The sequence below is a fragment of the Doryrhamphus excisus genome, chromosome 4 (genome assembly GCF_030265055.1).
Source record: "Doryrhamphus excisus isolate RoL2022-K1 chromosome 4, RoL_Dexc_1.0, whole genome shotgun sequence".
Taxonomy (NCBI): Eukaryota; Metazoa; Chordata; class Actinopteri; order Syngnathiformes; family Syngnathidae; genus Doryrhamphus; species Doryrhamphus excisus.
In genome coordinates, this window is record NC_080469.1 from 16,486,172 (window position 1) to 16,508,749 (window position 22,578).

At 42.9% G+C, this 22,578-nt stretch overlaps 3 protein-coding genes across 5 annotated transcripts; 2 read left to right on the forward strand and 1 right to left on the reverse strand.

Moving 5' to 3' along the window:
- The first annotated feature begins 61 nt into the window (after positions 1-61).
- On the forward strand, positions 62-7,403 carry LOC131128067 (chondroitin sulfate N-acetylgalactosaminyltransferase 1-like). Of its 3 annotated transcripts, XM_058070591.1 has the most exons (10): positions 66-901; positions 1,802-2,353; positions 2,425-2,525; positions 4,099-4,277; positions 4,375-4,591; positions 4,671-4,772; positions 4,842-5,023; positions 6,413-6,507; positions 6,586-6,667; positions 7,123-7,403. In XM_058070591.1, exons 2-10 carry the CDS (start codon positions 1,991-1,993, stop codon positions 7,392-7,394), a joined length of 1,593 nt encoding a protein of 530 aa, XP_057926574.1. In that variant the 5' UTR covers positions 66-901; positions 1,802-1,990; the 3' UTR covers positions 7,395-7,403. The 3 variants fall into 3 exon arrangements, with proteins under 3 accessions (XP_057926576.1, XP_057926574.1, XP_057926575.1); XM_058070593.1 differs by lacking the exon at positions 6,586-6,667 and having other exon boundaries at positions 62-901; positions 6,413-6,469; XM_058070592.1 differs by lacking the exon at positions 66-901 and having other exon boundaries at positions 956-2,353.
- A 629-nt stretch (positions 7,404-8,032) lies between these two features.
- LOC131128055 (phospholipid phosphatase 1-like) lies at positions 8,033-12,594 on the forward strand. The gene is made up of 6 exons (XM_058070575.1): positions 8,033-8,615; positions 10,552-10,703; positions 10,967-11,247; positions 11,551-11,608; positions 11,889-12,065; positions 12,145-12,594. The coding sequence occupies exons 1-6, from the start codon at positions 8,558-8,560 to the stop codon at positions 12,268-12,270; spliced, it is 852 nt and encodes a 283-aa protein (XP_057926558.1). The 5' UTR covers positions 8,033-8,557; the 3' UTR covers positions 12,271-12,594.
- A 3,300-nt stretch (positions 12,595-15,894) lies between these two features.
- LOC131128680 (ATP synthase subunit alpha, mitochondrial) lies at positions 15,895-22,145 on the reverse strand. The gene is made up of 11 exons (XM_058071766.1): positions 21,979-22,145; positions 21,447-21,522; positions 19,938-20,107; positions 19,682-19,855; positions 19,428-19,594; positions 17,676-17,976; positions 17,378-17,602; positions 17,198-17,305; positions 16,984-17,128; positions 16,567-16,717; positions 15,895-16,495 (listed from the first exon to the last, which is right to left on the reverse strand). The coding sequence occupies exons 1-11, from the start codon at positions 22,036-22,038 to the stop codon at positions 16,417-16,419; spliced, it is 1,656 nt and encodes a 551-aa protein (XP_057927749.1). The 5' UTR covers positions 22,039-22,145; the 3' UTR covers positions 15,895-16,416.
- Between the last annotated feature and the right edge of the window lie 433 nt (positions 22,146-22,578).

Sequence of the window (22,578 nt, forward strand, 5' to 3'; positions counted from 1 at the left end):
GATATTATTATTATTAATGATAATTTATTATTATATTATACCATGATATGTATACACATGACAACCCTAACAAACCAACAAAAATATCATAACTGAATATTATTTTTATGTTTAAAGTGAGTTAGTTTGACGAAAGTACCAATGATACAACTCCCGGAATTCCCTGTAATGGCGGGTGTTTAGCCCCTCTCCGCTTTTCATTGGCAGTGAAACAGCCGCACATTATCGCCATTGTAGCTCATAAGTCGTAGCTTTAAATCAATACTAAATACTATTTGTGTGACACTAGTTAGCGGCGCATTTTGTCTATGTTAAAAAAACGCTAACATATATTTTTTTCTATAAGTTGTGCCACTACTTAGATTGCCGTTAATAGCTAGCAGCTAGCTAGTAGTTAGGTTAGGCACTATTTTAAATTACGGTGGCTGCTAAGGGTCAAAAACTTCAACAGTTGCTGACAGGTTTACAGTTTAAATTCTACAAATATGTGTTATACTTACTAATTGTCATTATAACATTGTTAAATCCGGTGGAGTTGGCCAAGTTGAAGAATTTTTTATTTACATTACTGTCAATGCAAGCGATGAAACCCATCTAATGCAAGTCAGTCTTCCTGTAGTAATTAGAAGTAAACGTCAGAGTTAGTAGCAAGTGAAAACAAGGTCATATGTGTACATTTCCTCGTGAAAAGTGCAAGACCCCAATTACCCGAAATAGGAGTGCCATGCAACCAGGAGGGAGGTGCTGGGAAAAAGGTGGAGACTGAAGGAGAGCAGACAAGGATGCATGCAGAAGCTCACTTTGCTCCTGCAGGACCACTTACAGCCTCATGTCACCTTTATTTTAACATTGTGATGTATATTTTTGAATTAGGAGGATAGTGACAGATTCCAATTAGATGGTGAGTACACATATTCTTCTGATTTTAGCATATAGGTGTTTATTTTCACTTTAATCTGTTTGTTTACTGCATATGAAGCATCCAAAAAATGCTATGCAAATGTTATTTTACTACCAGTGTGACTGTGAAACCTGTAAAAAAACGCTCATGTTGGTAAACAGTGTTGAAAAGTCTGCATTGTAATAACATGTATCTGCAATCCCTTCTCTCTTGCAGCCACACACACACACACACACACACACACACACACACACACACAGAAGGAGTGGGCCATAGATGGGTGGAACTGGAAACATAGGCAGCTCTTTCATGAGATCAGCCTCTACCTGTGCAATAAAGAGGCAACTGTGCTAGGAATAAACCGAGGATGGCAACACACACACACACACACACACACGCAGACAAGCTTGTTTTTGTCATTTCGGCCTGGTGGCATTCAGAGGAGGGGGGAAAAAAATGAGATGATTAGCGTTTGTCATGTGGAGCTTTGACACAATTTCAACTTGATGGAGTTAAAATTCTGTCATAAAACACTAAACGTTGGAAATTCAAAAAAACATCAAACATTATATTGTAATAATCAAATAATCAAATAATCCAAAATAAATACAAACTGAAAAAACCTGCAAGCCTGAGCTGGCCAAAAGGTTATATACATATATAAATATGAATATGCATACCAAATACACAAACATAAAAATTCACTCACTGGCCCCAGTCTAATCCAGTATTAGAGAGTAACAGTCAAAGTTTTGGGCACACTTTTCATTAACTAGCATGAGCAACTGTGCCCAAACCTTTGACAGGTACTGAAAATGTGTTGATGACTTCATTTAAATGATGTATTTTTAATTATTGTTGTTAATTCTAAGGCTTTTAAATATATTTTTTTCATTTTAGGAGCTTCAACTGCCTGTTGGTGATATCCAGACCTGATATGTGACACTCTATGAAGACGTCGCCTGTGTAAAAATGGCTAAATAAAAGGAGTGACATCTCGTATACTACATAAATACATACAACAGGGGCTATGGATGACTTCTCGTGTTGTTTCACGTGACATTAACTCAGTCATCTTATGATTTGAAGATGTTTAAAAGATGGCTTCTGGCCCTGCTTGCCCGGGTTGGCCTGGTGGTGCTGGGCTTCTGCTGTTGTGTGGCTTTGCTCTACCTCCTGGCCTGTAGGCCTGCATCCAGAGACCTCCAGGAGAACCCCATGTGGTCCTCAGGCACCACCAGCAAGGAGGGGTACATGGCGCTGCTGCAGGAGAGGGAGGACTCCCATAAGCATTACATTGACAGCCTGACCAAGCAGATAGCGCAGCTCAAGGAGGCTCTCCAGGAGAGGACGCTGCAGCTGCATGAGTCTCTGGAGAAAGCCAAAAGCAATGGGATTCTGCCTCTTGGTTTGGAAAGTCTGCACAAAACGCCCACAGAGTCTGACCTGAAGGTCAGAACACCACTTATGATTGAAGCAAAGTGTGAGAAGAGGAATAAAATGGCATCCTTTTATGATTACAGGAGTTCTTCCGCTCACAGTTGAAGCAGGCCGAGGTCAACGCAGGCATGGCGCTACCCAGCGAGTACGCTGTGGTTCCTTTTGACACTTTCACCCTGCGCAGGTGAGCTTCTTTTACTATTAACTACTCATCATAAATGATTTTGCAACTGAAAACTGTGAAATTGTATTTTATTCCGTTATTATTGTCAAATTTCAAGAACACTCAAAACAAATGTTTCCTCATCTCACCTGTGACCTCCTGTAAATGTTAATGGTAATGGTATTATTTCATTTGAACATGCATCAGATTACAATTGAGTGCATCACATAATCAGTACACAGTTCCACATGTCCAAAAGGAGTAGGAAGAAGCAAAGCTTATTAAATCCTACCCCTCCATCTGGTACTTTTACAATAAGTAACTGTTACATTTGTTCACTTCCTGCTTTCCTAATATAGTTTATTTTATTTTACTTTTTTTATCACGTACCAAAGTACGAGGTGATATGACCATACAATGACATTATGTGTACCATAGTAACTGTCAATATAGTGATATGTATAGCACATCATGACTGGTTCAAGACTCTTCATCCTTGTATTTAGCAAACATCAACTGCTTGTATTGTTTCTTGAATTGGCTCATCGTTGTGCATTGTTTCCTTACTCAATCCATTCCATTGATTCCACATACAGAAATGCTATGGCTTTTTAACGTAGTCCTAGCGTATAAGTGTTTCAAATTTAGTTTAGATCATATTTCTCCTCTCTTGTAGATAAATATTGGATGACATTTTATTTTTTAGCCCAGCATTATTTTAGCTGTTTGAAGATTAACTATATCAGCAAGTTTAAGTATTTGTGATTTTAGAAATAAGGAGTCAGTATGTTCTCTGTAGGTGGCATTATGAATTATCCTTACTGACCTTTTTTGCAGTACATTTAGCGAGTGAAGATTGCTTTTATAGTTATTAGCCCATATTTCCACACAATAAGTAAGATATGGTAGAACCAGAGAGCAATAAAGAGTGTGGAGTGATTTCTGACTGAGAACAAATTTTGCTTTGTTCAATATTGAAATATTTCTGGCCACCTTATGTTGTATATTTGTAATATGAGGTTTCCAGCTCATATTTCATCTATTGTGATCCCCAGAAATTTATTTTCCTTCACCCTTTCAATGTCTACACCGTCTATTTGTATTTGCTGGTGCGTGTCCTTTCTGCTGTTTGATTCCACATACTGAAATGCTATGGCTTTGTAACGTAGTCCTAGCATATAAGTGTTTCAAATTTAGTTCTTCCCTGAGATCATGTTTCTCCTCTCTTGTAGGGAAGTATTGGATGACATTTTTAGGTAATTGGTTATTTTTAGCCTTATGCATTATTTTAGCTGTTTGAAGATTAACTATATCAAGTATTTGTGATTGTAGAAATAAATAAAATGGAGCTTTCAGCGTCACCTAGAGGAAAAGTGTTAACACTTGCGGCTATACACATTAATCCACCTCTTTCTTTGGCATGTCAGCCTCTCAACATGTCTGAGGGAATATCTATGATAGGATGAGGGTCAACCATTCCATCCAAAAATAAAAAAATCACAGAAGATCAATGTGCTATGGAGGGAAGCTTTTGCTGGTCTTGTACTAAAATGCCACTTCATGCTGAATGTGTGCGATGTGTGCGTCCACTCAGGGTGTTCCAGCTGGAGACCGGCCTGACCAGACACCCCGAGGAGAGACCCGTGAGGAAGGACCGCAGGGACGAGCTGACAGGAGCAGTGGAGACGGCTCTGCATGTCCTCAATGGACCTCAGCAGCATGTGGACAACAGCAGGAGGAAGCACACCTTCTCCCCATCAGACTTCATAGAGGGTGAATGCATAAAATATTAGAATTTAATATCTACTGATAATAAGGTTGTGACCAAACAGAATAATCAGAGAAATTAAGTGTTGCATTGTGGTCACAGGGCTGACTCGCACCGAGCGTGACAGGGGTACCGTTTACGAGCTGACGTTCAAAGGCGACGGTCCACGGGACTTCACCAGCATGGTCCTCTTCAGGCCTTTCGGTCCTGTGGTGAAGGTAAAGAGTGAGAGGGTGGACACGCGGAACATGCTCATCAATATCATCGTACCACTTTCCAAGAGGGCCGACGCTTTCCGAGAGTTCATCCGCAACTTCAGGTACCACCTGGGACAACAGCAAAAAATGTTATTACAGAGCACGCCGTTGCTGTCAACTTCCTTGTGATGTTTGGTCCAGAGAAGTGTGCGTCCATCAGGGTGGGAAGGTCCATCTGACAGTGGTCTACTTTGGGCGGGATCAGATTGACCAGGTGAAAGCCGCGCTAGATCAAACCACCAGGTAAAGTGCGGGAGCCAGGAAGTACGAGACACCATCACATGATGATCAACAGCCACCTTCTTCCTGCAGGGAGACTCGCTTCAGGAGCTTCACGCTCATCCAGCTTAATGAGGAATTCTCACGTGGGCGGGGCTTAGAAGTGGGCGCCAGGGCTTGGAGGCGGAGCCAGAACGTGCTGCTCTTTTTCTGCGACGTTGACATCCACTTCACGGCAGACTTCTTGACTTCCTGTCGTCTCAATGCAGAACCTGGTGGGTCGGCTTATCGTCTTGGTTACGTCGAATGAATGAAAATGATGTCGGCTAATATAAATGCGATATCAGTTGATATCGGCATCTGATGTTTTTCCCGATCATAAAAAAAAACAACATTTTTTAAAATGCTGTATACAACACATATGTGCTCATTCCAAATGTCATGTTACACATTTCGGTTTCGACTGATATCGGTATTGAGAGTTGAGAACATCGGCATTTCGGTTTTCTGCGAAAAAAGCCAATATCGGACATCCCTATTTTTTGTGAATTTTTTTACTTCCAAATATAATAAATGTATTGCCACGGGCCAATGAAAAACAAGCTTCCGGCCCACAAATAGTTCTCAGGCCACACTTTGGACACCCCTGGTCGAAAGATTTGCACATGCAAACCAACAGGCGGTGCCAAACGACCCAAGCAAATCAGAGCTTTTTGTTTTTTCCTGCCACTCACACATAGCAGTGACCTGCCAGATTGTTGTTAGCAAGTTACTGCAGCAAACAACCGATAATGCTCATTTTAAGACAATGGTGATCAATTAATCAAAGTCATTAAACAGCTGTCACGTAGCTAAGAAATATCATATCCTTTTTATATCCGATACTGGCTTTTTTGCCAATATGCCGATATTTCTCTCAATTTCCGATACCGATATCAGTCGATACCGATATGAGTAACAAATTAATATCATGAGCACATACGTGTTGTATAATAATAAAAATAATCCAATACCGATATCAACCGATATTGCATTTTTATGCTGATATCAGGCCGATAATCATCGGTACCAATAATCATCAGACATCCCTACTTTTTATTGTACTGTAATGGCCAGTTGGCTGCACGGTAGTGAGTGGTTAGCACGCAGGCCTCACAGCTAGGAGACCCGAGTTCAATCCCACCCTGTGTGGAGTTTGCATGTTCTCCCTGTGCATGCGTGTCTTTTCTCCGGGTACTCCGGTTTCCTCCCACATTCCAAAAACATGCTAGGTTAATTGGCGACTCCAAATTGTCCATTGATATGAATGTGAGTGTGAATGGTTGTTTGTCTATATGTGCCCTGTGATTGGCTGGGGACGAGTCCAGGGTGTACCCCGCCTCTCGCCCGAAGACAGCTGAGATAGGCTCCAGGACCCCCCGCGACCCTCATGAGGATAAGCAGTAGAAAATGAAGAATGAATGAAAATAAAAACAGGTCTTGAAAAATGTCTTCTCATCAGGATGGTCTTATATTACTATATTCATTTGAAGTTTTACCTTATCACAGTTTGCATTTGTGGTACCCTTGAAGGCAACGTCATAAAATGCTTTACATTCTTGCACAGTTTTCTTCCGAAAACCACCATGGCAACACACTGATAAGAACCGTTTGTTTTCATCCAGGTAAAAAGGTGTACTACCCAGTCCTCTTCAGCCAGTACAACCCATCCATCATCTACAGTAATTACACTCACCTGCCATCCATTCAACAACAACTAGTGAGTTAATACTGCACAGAAAAAAAAGTTTATAATATTTATATTCATGCTAAAGTCCTTCGGTTGTTTTTGTCTCAGGTGATAAGAAAAGAAACAGGTTTCTGGAGAGATTTTGGTTTTGGGATGACGTGCCAGTACCGGTCGGATTTCCTCAACATAGGTGATGAGTCACGAAGACGAGACACTATGATGTCAAAGTGGTCTACGCTTTCTATTGTTTCTTTGTTCATTGATGATACGCTGAATAATAAAGTACTGTATCGTTTCATATCATGACAGAGGGTTTTTAGTGCTCATATATAATGCCTTATATTCTAATTGGGACTACCTGTTTTTTCTCTTAGACAAAGAAGGACAAAGTGTATACGGGGTGTGGTGTTTATTTGTTTGAGTACTTTTAGCATAATCGGGGCATCACACCACCATTGGAGTTGTGACCTTTGCCCTTATTTCAACCCTTCATGTCAGAGCTGGCTTCATTGCTGCTGACAGTTTTCAACATAATTTATGATGAAATGATAGCAGAATACTCTTAAAGAAGAGGTAATAAAGAGGAAGTGAAGATTTGGCCGTCAATTCATTCAGTTCCTAACCCCCTCCTTCCCTTTTTTACAGGCGGTTTTGACCGTAGCATTAAAGGCTGGGGTCTGGAGGATGTGCACCTATACCGGAAGTACCTTCACAGCAAGCTGATGGTAATCCGCTCGCCATCGCGTGGTCTTTTCCACCTGTGGCACGAGAAGACGTGTGGCGACGACCTGCCTCCGGACAAGTACCAGATGTGTATGCGGACCAAAGCCATGAGCGAGGCCTCGCACGGCCAGCTGGGGGAACTCATCTTCAAACAGGAGATAGAAGCCCACCTAAAGAAGAGCAGAAGTTCATGAAGTGCATGTAGATGAATGGGCATTAGAATAAATCATTTTTTCACAAGATGAATGTGTATTCATTTTATAACATGTCGATTGACTCAAGTTATTCATGATTCACATAATCTATCCACTTCATAGGCGTGGCATATGAGACACTATTATTGCAGTGGTGTGACGCGGGTTGGCCACAGTAAAAGGTCACTCCAAAATGTGCAGTTGAATTGAAAACCAGTCACTATCTGCTGTGACCACCATTTGCTTCAAATTCCAAGTTTGATTTTTTGCACATAAGCAAGGCAGACATCCATCCCAGTTGCACCCTGTGTGTTAAAATCTGCAACACACTGTCACTAATGACGTATCCTTGCTGTGTACAGAGGTCCAACTTTGTGGAATGTCTGGAAAAATTCTGTTTTAATCAACATTTCAGTAAACAGTGACAAGGCATTCGCTGGTGGCTAAATCTAATCAAACAAGTGCTACGTTAGCGCCCTAATAATAGTGCGATACTCCCTAACCGCATTATGGTAGCTCAGGATGATTGACACACCAAAGAGGGCGGGGCTTCGCGGTCAGGATCGTTCGAGGAGTGTCGTGAAGGCCGTACTGGCACCTGATTGGCTGGCGAGTTGCAGTTAGGCTTCCGTGTTCCATGCTGCCTTCCATGTATTATGATAAACGGCAAGCTAGTCACAATCTGTTTAACCGGTCGGACATGCAGGGTCGAATTTCGAAATCTTAATATCTGAATTTACTGAGTATTTCCAACACAATATTGTTTTTTTTACCTCAACGTCACGTATCGGTAGTAGCAGCTAGACGTTTTGGCATTTCCCAGTTTTCAGCGAAGACATCATTAATCACGACGGAAACCAAGCGCCAGTTTGTGTGTTAAACCGGTATGGTCTCCGCAGATACAGCCGTGTAAACGATGCTCTCTCCAGGACGGTTTTTATAGGAGTGAGGCACAAAAGGAGAATATAGCTACGTGGATTCCTTTTACGAAGATATTAACTTTTTTTGGCTAAGACATACCTCCCTCCGTAGTGTTTACAGAACCATGACAGAAGTGTGTTTCAGCTCTTGGCAGCAATAGGAGAAACATCACTGGAAAGGGAGGATTGTTTTTTTTTATACAATTGTTTTTATTTTGTTCCCCCAAAAGAAGAGGATACAAAATGTTTGAAGCTTCTGGAGTGCCAGTCATCCTGTTGGACATCTCTTGTCTCATTCTTGGTATGTAAATACTGTCTTATTTCATCACTATATTCGGCCATATTTACATTCATATAGATACACACTAGCAGCTAGCAAGGTGGAAAAGTCGCACCCCTTGTGTGTGTTTTTTTTTTCTTCCCAAAGACTTTTTATTTTTAGTTCACTGTTTGGTTTGTAATCATAAACCTACCAGACTGCAGGAATTCTGCAATGCAGTGTATTCATCTCCCCTATTTCCTGTGATTAATAGGTGTTTTTGTTTGTTGTGTTCAGTCTTGTCTTGTCTGCATGTGTTGTAATATGTTAAAGGCGTCATCAATAACTAATAACTGTCTGTAAAAGAGTCATTCGGTAATGCAGATGTCGCAAAATTTTTATAACGTCATCTTGAGGCATAATCACGACCACAAGACCGATTAAAGAAATAGTCATTGTCTGGAAACGAGGCCCCCAGGTAATACAAAAGTACATTGTTGTGTTCTTGGCAGTTGTAATGAAAGACCATCAGTCAGAAATCTAACATCATTGACTAAATTGAAATATTCGATTCACATTAGAAAGTGATGCCCTTATCAGTTGCATTGGTGTTCATCTAATACAGGGGTCTCCAAAGTGCGGCACGGGGGCCAAGTTGTTTTTTTTTTATTCATTTTGTACCGGCCCTGTGATTGGCTGGCGACCAGACCAAGGTGTACCCCGCCTCACACCCGAAGACAGCTGGGATAGGCTCCAGCACCCCCGCGACCCTCGTGAGGAAAAAGTGGTAGAAAATGAAGCGGTAGAAAATGAATGAATGAATTAACTGCTATATACACTATATATGCTATAACTGCTATATGAATGAATTTTGTTCCGCTTATCCTCACAAGGGTCGCAGTGGGTGCTGGAGCCTAACCCAGCGGTCTTGGGGCGAGAGGCAGGGTACACCCTGGACTGGTGGCCAGCCAATCACAGGGCACATATAGACAAACCATTCACACTCACATTCATACCTATGGACAATTTGGAGTCACCAAGCATATGAAGGTAAAACATGCAAACTCCACACAGAGATGGCTGAGGGTGGAATTGAATTGGGGTCTCCTTGCTGTGAGGCCTGTGTGCTAACCACTCATGCGGCCCAGTTGTTTTTTTTTAAAGAAAACAAAAAAATTCGCAAAAATGGGAATAATAGAGAAAAGATGCAAAGGGAAGAAGAGGAAATATTGATCCTAAAAACAGATAACACTAAGCCTTTTAGCCTTTTTACAATTTTTAAAAATACATAGTGTTTTTTTTTCTACCAATCAAAATGTATGTTTGTGTGGAAATCTAAAAAGAAATCTCAAAATAAATGAAGTCATTATTAAGGCTAGTAGAATCTAAATAACTCAATTGATTATGATTCAAATTTCCCCACTGAGGGACGAATAAAGGCATATCTTAATCTTAATCTTAATCTTAATGATGCTTTACACCATAAATGGGCTGCACGGTGGACAAGTGGTTACCACACAGGCCTCACAGCTAGGAGACCATAGTTGAATTCCATCTCTGTGTGGAGTTTGTGTTTGTGTGGCTTTTCTCCGGGTACTCCGGTTTCCTCCCACATTCCAAAAACATGCTAGGTTAATTGGCGACTCCAAATTGTCCATAGGTATGAATGTGAGTGTGAATGGTTGTTTGTGTATATGTGCCCTGTGATTGGCTGGCGACCAGTCCAGGGTATATGAAGACAGCCGGGATAGGCTCCAGCACCCCCCTGCGACCCTCGTTTGGATAAGCGGTAGAAAATGAATGAATATCCCATAAATGGTGTCATTGTAGCCGGGGTGTTTGTTTACCTATGCAAAGATTGTACACGTATACAACGTTTGTTGGTTGTCAAACATCGTACCAGAGCGGCAAAAAGAGACTGGCTGCACCTGTTCTAAACATTTCGAAGTGATTTACGATCCCTTCCTCCCTCTGCTAGTCGGACTTCCCTTTTTCATCTTGACTCCTCAACACAGTCCGTTCAAACGAGGCTTCTTCTGTGACGACGAGTCCATCCGCTACCCTCTCAAAGAGGACACCATATCCTACCAGCTGCTGGGGGGCGTCATGATCCCCTTCACGCTCATCGTTGTAAGTATGGAAAGCGTGTTTGGGGCTCGTTGTGCTTCACAATGTCAGTTAGAATTCATGTTTACGGTCAATGAACCGCGGCTCACCAGTGGTGGCAGCACTCGTGCAGCACTACGACCAGACAAAACAAAGTTGCCAGTCTTTTGACTTTTGTTGACTCTATTTCAGTTCCCAACTCTAAAGTACATGCTAATGTACTCTGCCTTGAGAAGTACTCTAGTAGAAGTAGTGGTCATTCAGAGTTCTGTGTCCTCCTTGACTAGGTCATCTGCGGCGAGTGCCTGTCGGTGTACCTGTCTCGCATCAAGAACCAGAGCCTAGGCCCCAAATACGTAGCATGCGTCTACAAGGCAGTCGGCTGCTACTTGTTCGGGGCGGCGGCCAGCCAGTCACTGACCGATATTGCCAAGTACTCCATCGGGCGTCTGCGGCCGCACTTCCTAGCCGTGTGCAAACCACTGTGGGATCGCATCAACTGCAAAGCGGGGGGATACGTGGAGAACTTCACCTGCACTGGGGACAAGTTCCTGGTGGAAGAGGCCAGGTAAACATACGGATGTGCATTTTGTACAAACATGCACCCCAGTTAGGAGAAAACAGGCATATTTTCTTGTGTTATTTCTATTGAAAATGAAATGCATGACCATATTATGCTACCCCAGGAAATGATGTCCTTTTGTGTCACAATATAGCATAATACAGTGCTTAAATTTGAGGTCTGGTGGGTGCTTTATTGATTGATTGCCAAATTGTGCTATTTTCCACAAAATTCTCTGCTATGTTGTATCCTCAGTCGAGGTGGAATGAATTGTAAAATGTTCATTATAGCTGATCTGTTCTGTTGCAGGCTCTCCTTCTACTCCGGTCATTCCTCCTTCTCCATGTACTGCATGTTGTTCCTTGTTGTAAGTACAATCTTTCGCCAACATACGATGGCTAGAATCGGTCCAAATAATGGTCATTTTAATGATACGAGATGATCGAGTTTTAGTGCCAATTTAGCATTTGCCCACCAGATCTAGCAGGGGGCGCTGTAGTGCAAAATAGTTTGTATACAAATGGAATGACCCTTATACTGTAGCAGGGGGGTTAACTAAGAAATGATCAATTCCGCTCACCAAGAAGTGACATTTGTTGCATGCTCTTAATGCATCTTTTTAACCCCCCCCCCCCCCCCCCCCCCAGCTGTACATTGAAGCCAGGTTGAAGGCCAAGTGGGCAAGACTCCTGCGTCCCACCCTCCAGTTCTTCCTGCTCGCCACCGCCATCTATGTGGGTCTGTCTCGTGTGTCCGATTACAAGCACCACTGGAGCGACGTGCTCGCCGGTCTCCTGCAGGGCGGCGCAGTTGCTGTCTTCACCGTGAGTGAACGTCCATTTTTTTCCCCCCCATCGGCTCCTTACGTGTCAGGAATGACACCATCCCCTTTTGTCACGGCAGGGGTGCAGTGTGTCCAACTTCTTCGAGCAGCCCATCGAGAAGGGGGTGTGCCAGGAGGAGGGAGGGCAGCACGCATGCTTACAGGAGAACCCGCCCAACTCCAACCACTATGGCAGCACTGACTGAACATCACCCTGGCTGGGAACGGGGAGAATAAGGGTGCACATGCACTTTATTGACATGCAAAGAGTTTTACAGGGGAGGGGTGGGGATTTTATGTATAGGAGGAGTCGCTTTTTACAGCCCAAGCGTGTGTTTTGTTGCGAAGAGAATGAGTCTTATGTGCTCGCTGCAAGCAGGCTTGTCAGAGAGAGACTGTCCCCAAGTTAAATTCCCCATTCATTTACCTTACACAATGTCATCTTTGGCATTTTTATTGTTTATGCCTTTGGAAGCTCGCACTGTATGTTTGTATCATGGAAATGTAAAGAATAAAAGCGACTTCCATTTTGCTAATGCTGTGGGGTTTTTTTTAATGCATGTACACATTAGGTGTACTTGCGCAAACTCAGAAGATCTGATGCAAGACTTAGCAAAACTGTGCCTTTACCAAGTTAATGCTCAATAATCCAAGTACTGTATGCCTCTCTTATCCAGCAAATAACAGTCAGTCTCGTTAGTGTCCAAAGTGGGCGGGGTCCAGCTTCATTGGCGCCCTGTGCAAGACCCCCCTTTGGTTCTGTTAAAAAATCACCACCTTGTCGGAGAGCAACATTTTCATTTCCACTTTCTCATGCACTCCTCATAATTGTGGAAGTGGGGAAAAAAAACTTTGTATGACAAAAGGACCTCGCTGCAGTATGTACAGGGTTTTGTTTCGCACTCATGAGCGTCGAGCTGTGTTGTTTCAGTTGACGGTTAAGAGTTGAGCAAGGCAGAAAGGTATTGCTATAAAAGCCGAAAGACAGCTGCTGTTCTTGTTGTGCAACACAACAGGTATTTATTCTATGTACAACACTACGAGACGTGCTATGTAGTAATCTGTAGGTTTGCAAAAGTATGTACAGGAGCAGCGGAAGTGAACACATCACCATTGCAAGCATGAGTTAACACTATTATGCACTTATATTGTACATATTTAGATTTTTGTATATGATCATAAAATTAAACCTATATTTTCAGGGTGTTAACTCTTTCAATAGAAATGCTATAAATAGACCAATTAAAATAAGACTGTAGTACATGTCACTGAATATTTTTTGCATTTATAGGTCATGATGTATTTAAAATATAATTTATAATACACAATTTTATTGGACCCACTTAATTCCTTTAGTACGTAAGACCATTATAGTTCTGTGGTTTTTAAATTTTAACCATTTTAAGTATTTTAAGAGGCATTCACTCATTTCAATACGTGGAAAATTTGAAATATTACCCCTACCCCTCCAATTTCCTCATATTTTAAAATGATGCATTTAAATATAATACAAGTAATAATGAAAAGTCATCAGAAAATTGTGAGATGTGGTTAAGAGTGGAGAGCAAAGAGGAACCAAGTACCAATAAGCGTGTGTGGTCAGTGTGTTGAGACGCATTCAGGACATGCCGAAGCAATAGGTTGTCTCAAAGGCTGACTCAGCATTAATGACAGTTTCCCCTGCTAAGTGGTCGAGTGCTTGGAGAGGTATGAAACACTGCTGTAGAAGTGGTCACGTGATGCTGAATGGAGATCTCTCCTGCTGTCACGATGACCGCCAGTCCTCATGACTCTTGGTCATGTGACTCACTACTACATCTTGCCAGACAGTCAGTCTCAGTCAATCTCAGTCAATTATGGAGACTGAGATGCAACCTACATTCATTATTTTTATTGCTATTGACTATGCCACTGGTATAAAATATACATAAGGTAGGTGAGCTGATGTACAAAGTGCAGCCTCAACATTTTTTCATTTTTGTATGTGTGTGTGTATATATATATATATATACAGTGCATCCGGAAAGTATTCACAGCGCTTCACTTTTTCCACATTTTGTCATGTTACAGCCTCATTCCAAATTGTATTAATTTGATCTCTTACCTCAAAATTCTACACAAAATACTCCATTATGACAATGTGAAAAAGTTTTTTTTTTTTTAACTTTTTTTGAATGTATTAAAAATAGAAAACTAAGAAATCACATTTACATAAGTATTCACAGCCTTTGCCATGAAGCTCAAAATTGAGCTCAAGTGCATCTTTTTTCCACTGATCATCCTTGAGATCTTTCTACAGCTTAATTGGAGTCCACCTACAGTAAATTCAGTTGATTGGACATGATTTGGAAAGGCACACACCTGTCTATATAAAGGTCCCACAGTTGACTGTGCATGTCAGAGCACAAACACCAAGCATGAAGTCAAAAGAACTGTCTGTAGACCTGCGAGACAGGATTGTCTTGAGGCACAAATCTGGGGAAGGATACAGAAAAATGTCTGCTGCTTTGAAGGTCCCAATGAGCACAGTGGCCTCCATTATTCGTAAATGGAAGACGTTTGGAACCACCAGGACTCTTCCTAGAGCTGGCCGGCCTTCTAAACTGAGCGATTGGGGAAGAAGGGCCTTAGTCAGGGAGGTGACCAAGGCCCCGATGGTCACTCTGTCAGAGCTCCAGCGTTCCTCTGTGGAGAGAGGAGAGCCTTCCAGAAGGACAACCATCTCTGCAGCAATCCACCAATCAGGCCTGTATGGTAGAGTGGCCAGACGAAAGCCACTCCTTAGTAAAAGGAACATGGCAGCCCGTCTGGAATTTGCCAAAAAGCACCTGAATGACGCTCAGACCATGAGAAACAAAATTCTCTGGTCTGATGAGACAAAGATTGAACTCTTTGGTGTGAATGCCAGGCGCCATGTTTGGAGGAAACCAGGCACTGCTCGTCACCAGGCCAATACCATCCCTACAGTGAAGCATGGTGGTGGCAGCATCATGCTGTGGGGATGTTTTTCAGCAGCAGGAACTGGCAGACTAGTCAGGATAGAAGGAAAAATGAATGCAGCAATATAGAGATATCCTGGATGAAAACCCGCTCCAGAGCGCTCTTGTCCTGCTGAAAAATTAACCTTCGCCCCAGCCTGAGGTCAACGACCCGAAGCACACAGCCAAGATCTCAAAAGATTGGCTTCAGAACCACTCCGTGAATGTCCTGGAGTGGCCCAGCCAGAGTCCAGACTTGAATCCGATCGAACATCTCTGGAGAGATCTGAAAATGGCTGTGCACAGACGTCTCCCATCCAACCTGATGGAGCTTGAGACTTATTGCAAAGAAGAATGGGCAAAACTGCCTAAAGATAGGTGTGCTAAACTTGTGGGATCATATTCAAAAAGACTTGAGGCTGTAATTGCTGCCAAAGGTGGATCAACAAAGTATTAAGCAAAGGCTGTGAATACTTATGTAAATGTGATTTTTTTGTTTTCTATTTTTAATAAATTCAAAACACGCCAAAAAAAACTTTTTTCACATTGTCATAATGGAGTATTTTCAGGTAAGAGATTAAATTAATACAATTTGGAATGAGGCTGTAACATGACAAAATGTAGAAAAAGTGAAGCGCTGTGAATACTTTCCGGATGCACTGTATATCTCATGCAGCCAGTTGAGGCAACGTACATACTGTGTGTTTAATGCAATAAACTTTGTTCCGTACTGCATTTTAGGAAGTAAATTGATTTATGCTGCCATCTGGTGGCCGTTCCATATCAGCACACTTGTATTTCATAGAGCCTCAGCTTGTACTCTATTAGCCATTCAGTGTTTACAACAAAACATACTTTTTAAATCTCTGCTTTAAATTGTAAATGCAATGATAACTTAAACAGTTGTTTGATGGCACTATGTGCAGGAGGGGAGGGGGGAAAAATGGCTTGAAGATGCGTTCACAAGACGGAGGTACAAGTGCATGTTTTACAAGTAAATATGCAGTGGTTTTACTTAGCAACTACACCATTACATATTTTTCCATCGACAAAACAACTCATTTCATTCATACACATACATTTATTATAGTAAAAATGTGATGCCCAGGAGAGACAAGCGCTTACAGACTTCATCCTAACATGAGCTGGATCAGCTGGACTCACTTTGTACGCTCTGAAGTGCCCCACATGACCCAAATACTTCATGTTCTCTAATTTAGCTGTTCAGAGTAATAAGTTAACAGCTTGGTAGGTTTGTAAAATTTTATTATTTGGACAAATCTGTACATGGAGGCCCTCAGTGTGTTCACATACATAGTCATGTTCGGGAGGGAGGGGACTGACACTGAAGACGAGACAAATGCTGACCTGCTTTTACTCAAAACTGGACAGGAAGTTGAGAACTATCTGCTTCAGTTTAGCATCGGATGCCTCCGAGATCTTGCCATCAGCCCTGAAAGAAGAGTTCATTTTAAAAAATGTGATCAGGTGTGCAGGAACTAGCGATGTTCAATGGGAGCTTACTTGATTGCGGCGAGCAGGTCTTGATGCTGGCTGAGGATGTGCTGCAGGAAGGCCTTCTCAAACTTTGTGATCTTGCTGGGCTCCATCTTGTCCAGGTGACCCCTGACCCCAGCGTAGATGACCGTTACCTGCTCCTCGATGGCCATGGGAGCTGGAAGGAGGGAACGAGGAGACGTTAGGAGTTTACATTTCATGTACATTATGCTTATTCTGATTTTCAATACATTGAGACTAACTGATTGCATTAAAATGACTACAATATAGTGATTACATTCCCTCTGGTATTGAATAAAGCATGGAGACCCACAGATGAAATAAGTGTTGCAATAAGCTCACTGTAAATATTCCACCTAACATCTTGAAAATAATGCATATTTTGTTTCCAACAAATCTTAGGAACTTAAAGCCAACACTCACAGTACTGTCCCTGCTTGAGCAGCTCGGTGAGCCTGACGCCCCTGTTGAGGAGCTGCTGGGTGGCGGCGTCCAAATCGGAACCAAACTGAGCAAAAGCGGCCACCTCACGGTACTGAGCCAGCTCCAGTTTCATGGTACCAGCCACCTACAAGATAAAAAAAAAATGTTATAGATGAGTGATCCAAATGGAAACGAAAGAGACCCCATGACTGACCTGCTTCATGGCTCTGGTCTGGGCAGCAGAACCCACTCTGGACACAGACAGACCCACGTTGATGGCAGGACGGATACCCTTGTAGAACAGCTCAGTCTCCAAGAAGATCTACACCAATGAATGAAGTTAATGTGACGGACTAGTGGACATGCTTGACACAAGACCAGAGGAGGGCGAGACCTGGCCGTCTGTGATGGAGATGACGTTGGTGGGGATGTAGGCGGAGACGTCGCCGGCCTGGGTCTCGATGACGGGGAGAGCGGTGAGGGAGCCGCCCCCGAAGTTGTCGTTCATCTTGGCGGCCCTCTCCAGTAGACGCGAGTGCAGGTAGAAGACGTCGCCGGGGTACGCCTCACGACCGGGAGGACGACGCAGCAGCAGGGACATCTGACGGTAGGCAACGGCCTGACAAGACACAACACTTGATTAACGTCCTGTCACAGGAAGCTGAATTATTTCAGTAATATCAGTGGCCAACCTGCTTGGACAGATCGTCATAGATGATGAGGGCGTGCTTGCCGTTGTCCCTAAAGTACTCGCCCATGGAGCAGCCCGAGTATGGGGCCAGGTACTGCAGGGGGGCCGCGTCGGAGGCGGTGGCAGAGACCACAATGGTGTACTTCATGGCATCAGCGTCCGTCAGCCTCTTGACCAGCTGAGCCACGGTAGACCTCTTCTGTCCGATGGCCACATAGATGCAGTACAGCTTCTTCTTCTCGTCAGTGCCCTCGTTGAAACGCTTCTGGTTGATGATAGTGTCGATGGCAATGGCGGTTTTGCTGCAGAGTGCAAGTAATATTCATGTTTGTCTTTGCGAGGTGCGATTTCCTCACAAAAGAGCAGTCAGCTTTGAGAAAAGAAATGAAGATCATTTCCATCTGCGCAGCATGTGGGCTAAAGAAGATGGCAGTTGCCAACAAACTACTTGGCTGCAACAAGCTGAGAGCCAGTATCAGCAAATTTGCTACCTTAAGCAGTACTTAAAAGGAAAAAAGCCCCCCCAGCTGGTTTTCCGACTAAGCAACAGTTTGAAACATCAGACAAGACAAATGAGTCTATACTAGTTTTGGATGAAGTGCTGCCAGCTCATGATTAAGGCAAATTGGGCACCAACCAGCAGCGGGTGCACTTTAACCCATCTACTACAGCTAAAACCGATATGGTTTTTCGGGCCGATGCCGATTCCCCCCCCCCCCCCCCCCCCCATCACCCTTAGCTGATAGCCGATTTTGCGGCCGATACTGCTTTTGCTCCCTCAATTTACATGAAAAAAAAATTACAATGATAAATATTACAGGTCAAGTTTAAACAAACTTTATTGAAATGTAAACACTGAACACAGTAGGATTCAGCTTTCTTAAACACATTTAAATGGCATTATCAACTTTAAAGGGAATAAATATTTAACCATGTGCAAAACATCTCTGCCGTAGTTTTAAGTTTTATCTAGCATCGATGTGATGATTGCTCCTCCGTAGTGAAACGCACACAAACTTTAGTACGATAAAACATTTCTCCCATCATTAAAGTTTGTGTTGTGCACACTAAAGACCTGATAGCAGATACGGCTGCTCCAATTCGTTGTGTGTGTGCACGCGCGCGCTCGGAGGCAGCACACACACACACACACAACACGACACACATTTAACCTCAGCCTGTCGTTGGCTGAATTAAACTTCTACAAACACCATGGGACTGAATTGCCAACGTTGCCATTAAAGCGGTGTTGGTAACAGCTGTACATATTAGCCTCCAACTACATCAACAGCTCCCTAATTCCAACGGTAGGTACTTTTAAAGATGAAGCATACAGCAGCATTCCTGGTTTTCGGACCCACAAAATAAACTATATTTTCAAGCACGTATATTGCATGTATTTGGCGTTCATGTTTCCTATTTCAAAGCAGGTGGCAATATTTCAACTAAGTTTAACTGTTAGAGGCTAATTAAAAGTTGAAAACGTACCCTTGTTGTGATTCACCACATTCACCATGTGGGAGGGGTACCGCGTACCTCCGGCAACACAAAAGCTGCCCAGAGGATGCCCGTCTGTAAATCATGCGGCGGAAAAATACATCTGCGAACCCACGCGCATATCGGCCGATACCGATTCAAGTAAAGAATGCAAATATCGGCTCGATATATCGTTTGATCCTTAGCTAAAACTGTACTTCAAATATGAGAACTTACAATAATCCAATTGTAATCTAAATCTATGACAGTTACTCACCCAGTCTGCCTGTCACCAATGATGAGCTCTCGCTGGCCTCTGCCAATGGGCACCAGACTGTCCACGGCCTTGATGCCAGTCTGCATGGGCTCCCTCACAGAGATACGGGGGATGATACCGGGGGCCTTCAGACCAACACGCCTACGTGTCTTAGATCCCAGAGGACCCTATGGAGAAGTGGGCAGGAAAATAAATAAGACTACAATTTAGCGATTCATCTCACCTTGGTCCTAGAAGTTAGGTGTTTTACTGACCTTTCCATCAATGGCGTTTCCCAGGGCATCCACCACACGACCAAGCAGCTCTTCCCCGACAGGGACATCCACGATGGCGCCGGTCCTCTTGACAATGTCACCTTCTTTGATCAGCTTGTCGTTACCGAACACGACAACACCAACGTTGTCGGGCTCCAAGTTCAGAGACATACCCTGGAGGTGCAACAACCACAACAATATTATGCATTTCTTTCACAGTTTAAGTGTGGCTTTCAATATGTCGTTCCAAACCTACCTTGAGTCCAGAGGAGAATTCCACCATCTCTTCAGCCTGGACGTTCCTCAGTCCATACACCCTGGCAATACCATCACCGATGGACAGCACGCGCCCAGTCTCTTCCAAGTCAGCGGAGGTATCTGCTCCCATGATCTTCTCCTCCAGGATAGAGGACACCTCTGCTGTGCCTTTGAATGACAAAATCAGGCAGTTGCTGAGCCAAAATAAAACATTTCAAAGCATAATTTCGATAAAATTGTATCACAAGATCTTGCGAGAGTAACCCTTTACATTTTTTTCCAAGTTTTGACATTACTATTTCAAAAGGTTGCAGCTTGAAAATGGTTAGAGATGAAGGTGTACTGTAAATTAGAAAATATCAGTATGACCCAAACTTCGTGATGGAGTAAATTCACTCCTCCAATGCACATAGTGCGACATCACCAGGCTCAGAATTTGTCCGATCCCCGTCTTTACGATACAATCGCATCAAAATATCTGATACAATTGATACTCTTCCTCACTGCTGTTATGTACTGCTATTACTACATGGATATCTTTCTCCATTACGCCTGTGAATATTATCATTCATCCACGCCTAGCAGTCCACTTTTTGTCAAGGACTCAGCCATGGATACAACCAGCTATACCACGTTCCCCGCGGTTTAATATTTACACCCCCCCACCACCACCATTAGCGGTGTTTGACAACATAACGCGTCTCCTCCTGCAACTCCAAACATGGTTAACTAAAGCATTGGTCAAAGTTTGCATTGCTTGTGAACTGCGATGGCGGACTTGTTGCTAGTACACGGTACTTGCAAGTGTATTAACAGTTACACTTTGAATAAAACCACATCCATAAATGTAGCTTGGGTTAACATTATAGACATCCATCATGCCTGCTGTAAAGTATTCACTTCTATTAGCACCGTATTTGCTGAACTGGCTTGTTAAATTCAGCAATGTTGGTTGACGCAATTTTGTGACTATGGCGTAAATTGTGACAACATTTCTTGTTCAGAAAAGCACTGGGCCAATAAATCAGATAAAAATAACTCAATTTTGCCAGCCTTAATACGCATGCGTGTCTGTTTTCCTCCTGTCTCGCATCCAAACAGACACACTGTGCATTGGTTTCAGCAAATTTGTTCCATAGAACAACATGAACAGAGTGAGACCTTTGGTCAGTCACAGTCTTTTTGCCTCAGTAGGAGCAGGTGGGAAGAGTTTACCATAGTAGAAATTATATTAGTAGATTGCAATATAGTTCTACATTTTTCCTTTGTTCTCGTACACCCAATCTCGGGAAACATCTAATCTCTAATTGAGGGTCTTGTGACACTTTTCTACCTACTCGTGTGGATAGAATAGAATAAAACGTAACTTAGCATTGCTGTAGCTCAGGATAAGCTAGCCAAGCTGGCTTAGTCTAACGCCCAATTCCAAAACAGAGGGCACAGTGACCTTAAATGATCAAACTTGATATTCATTCTATTTTCCAGTCGAATTAGTTGACTTTCTTACCAGTTTTCTGCAGCCATGGTCTGTGTGTATGGAGGTGGTTGACCCCAATGCAGGCTGCTGGCACAGTCTTTGACACCTGGATTCAATGAATTACATTCAATTACAAATAAACATATAGCGAATTATACTACTGTGGCAATTATTAAGAGCATTCACGCTAAATGTGGAAGGAAGTGCGACGCCTGGCAGCACTGCCAGTTACTGTCGGGCTTTCTGACCTTCAAAGCGTGGCTGATTGGGTGGCTAGCTCGAGCTAGTTAGCATGTGTGCTAGCATTAGCATGACTCCACAGCTGCTATTGCAAGGACAACGTCAACAAACTTACAATTGTGAATAAACTCACTATTGCAAAGATGATATTTACTTAAATGGAAGCGAGCTGTATTTTGGAGTGTTTACGACTACAAATTAAGCTAGCTTGAGGCCCACTGGCGTTGACATTAATGCGACGTTACCCTTCACACACACACACAGTCAATGCATACTTTTAAATTAAGCAACTGGAAGGTTCAAGCATTGACTGATTACTTACGAGTCCAGCCCTTCTAGGCAGGGTCCTGACCAACGCTGCAGCAACTCGCACAGAAAGCATTTTGTCTGCTTGCTAATGACCTGTCCTCCACCACAAGCGGCTTCGACCTGGCTGAGGGAGAATGTAATGGCTGAATGACCTCTTCTTCTATTTATCTGGAAGCTGCTGCCCGATTTACCGGTCAACTCAACACTGCCTCTTATCGTCACGGGTGTAGTATTACAAGCAACGTCTGCAAGGTCACGGCTCCACAGCCTTCATTTGAATTTATATGCAGTGAAATTACATATCTCATTTCATACAGTCAATGGAAACAGGGAAAATTTACAAAACTACAACAACTAAAGCACAGATAAATTATTGCTGGTAAATAAATTATTTTTGGACCATATAAGTGGAATTGGATAATTTCCTTCAGCACGCCAGATGACTATGTGCAGGGGTTGGGAATCACTGATCATAGATGATCTTGGACGAGCATGAACATATTGCTTCTGTCTTCTATATTGTCACAATGGTGGCCGACATAGGCAAACATGTGGCAACATCCAAACACAGAAATGACACAAAGCCAAAAACACACAGACACCACTAAACAAT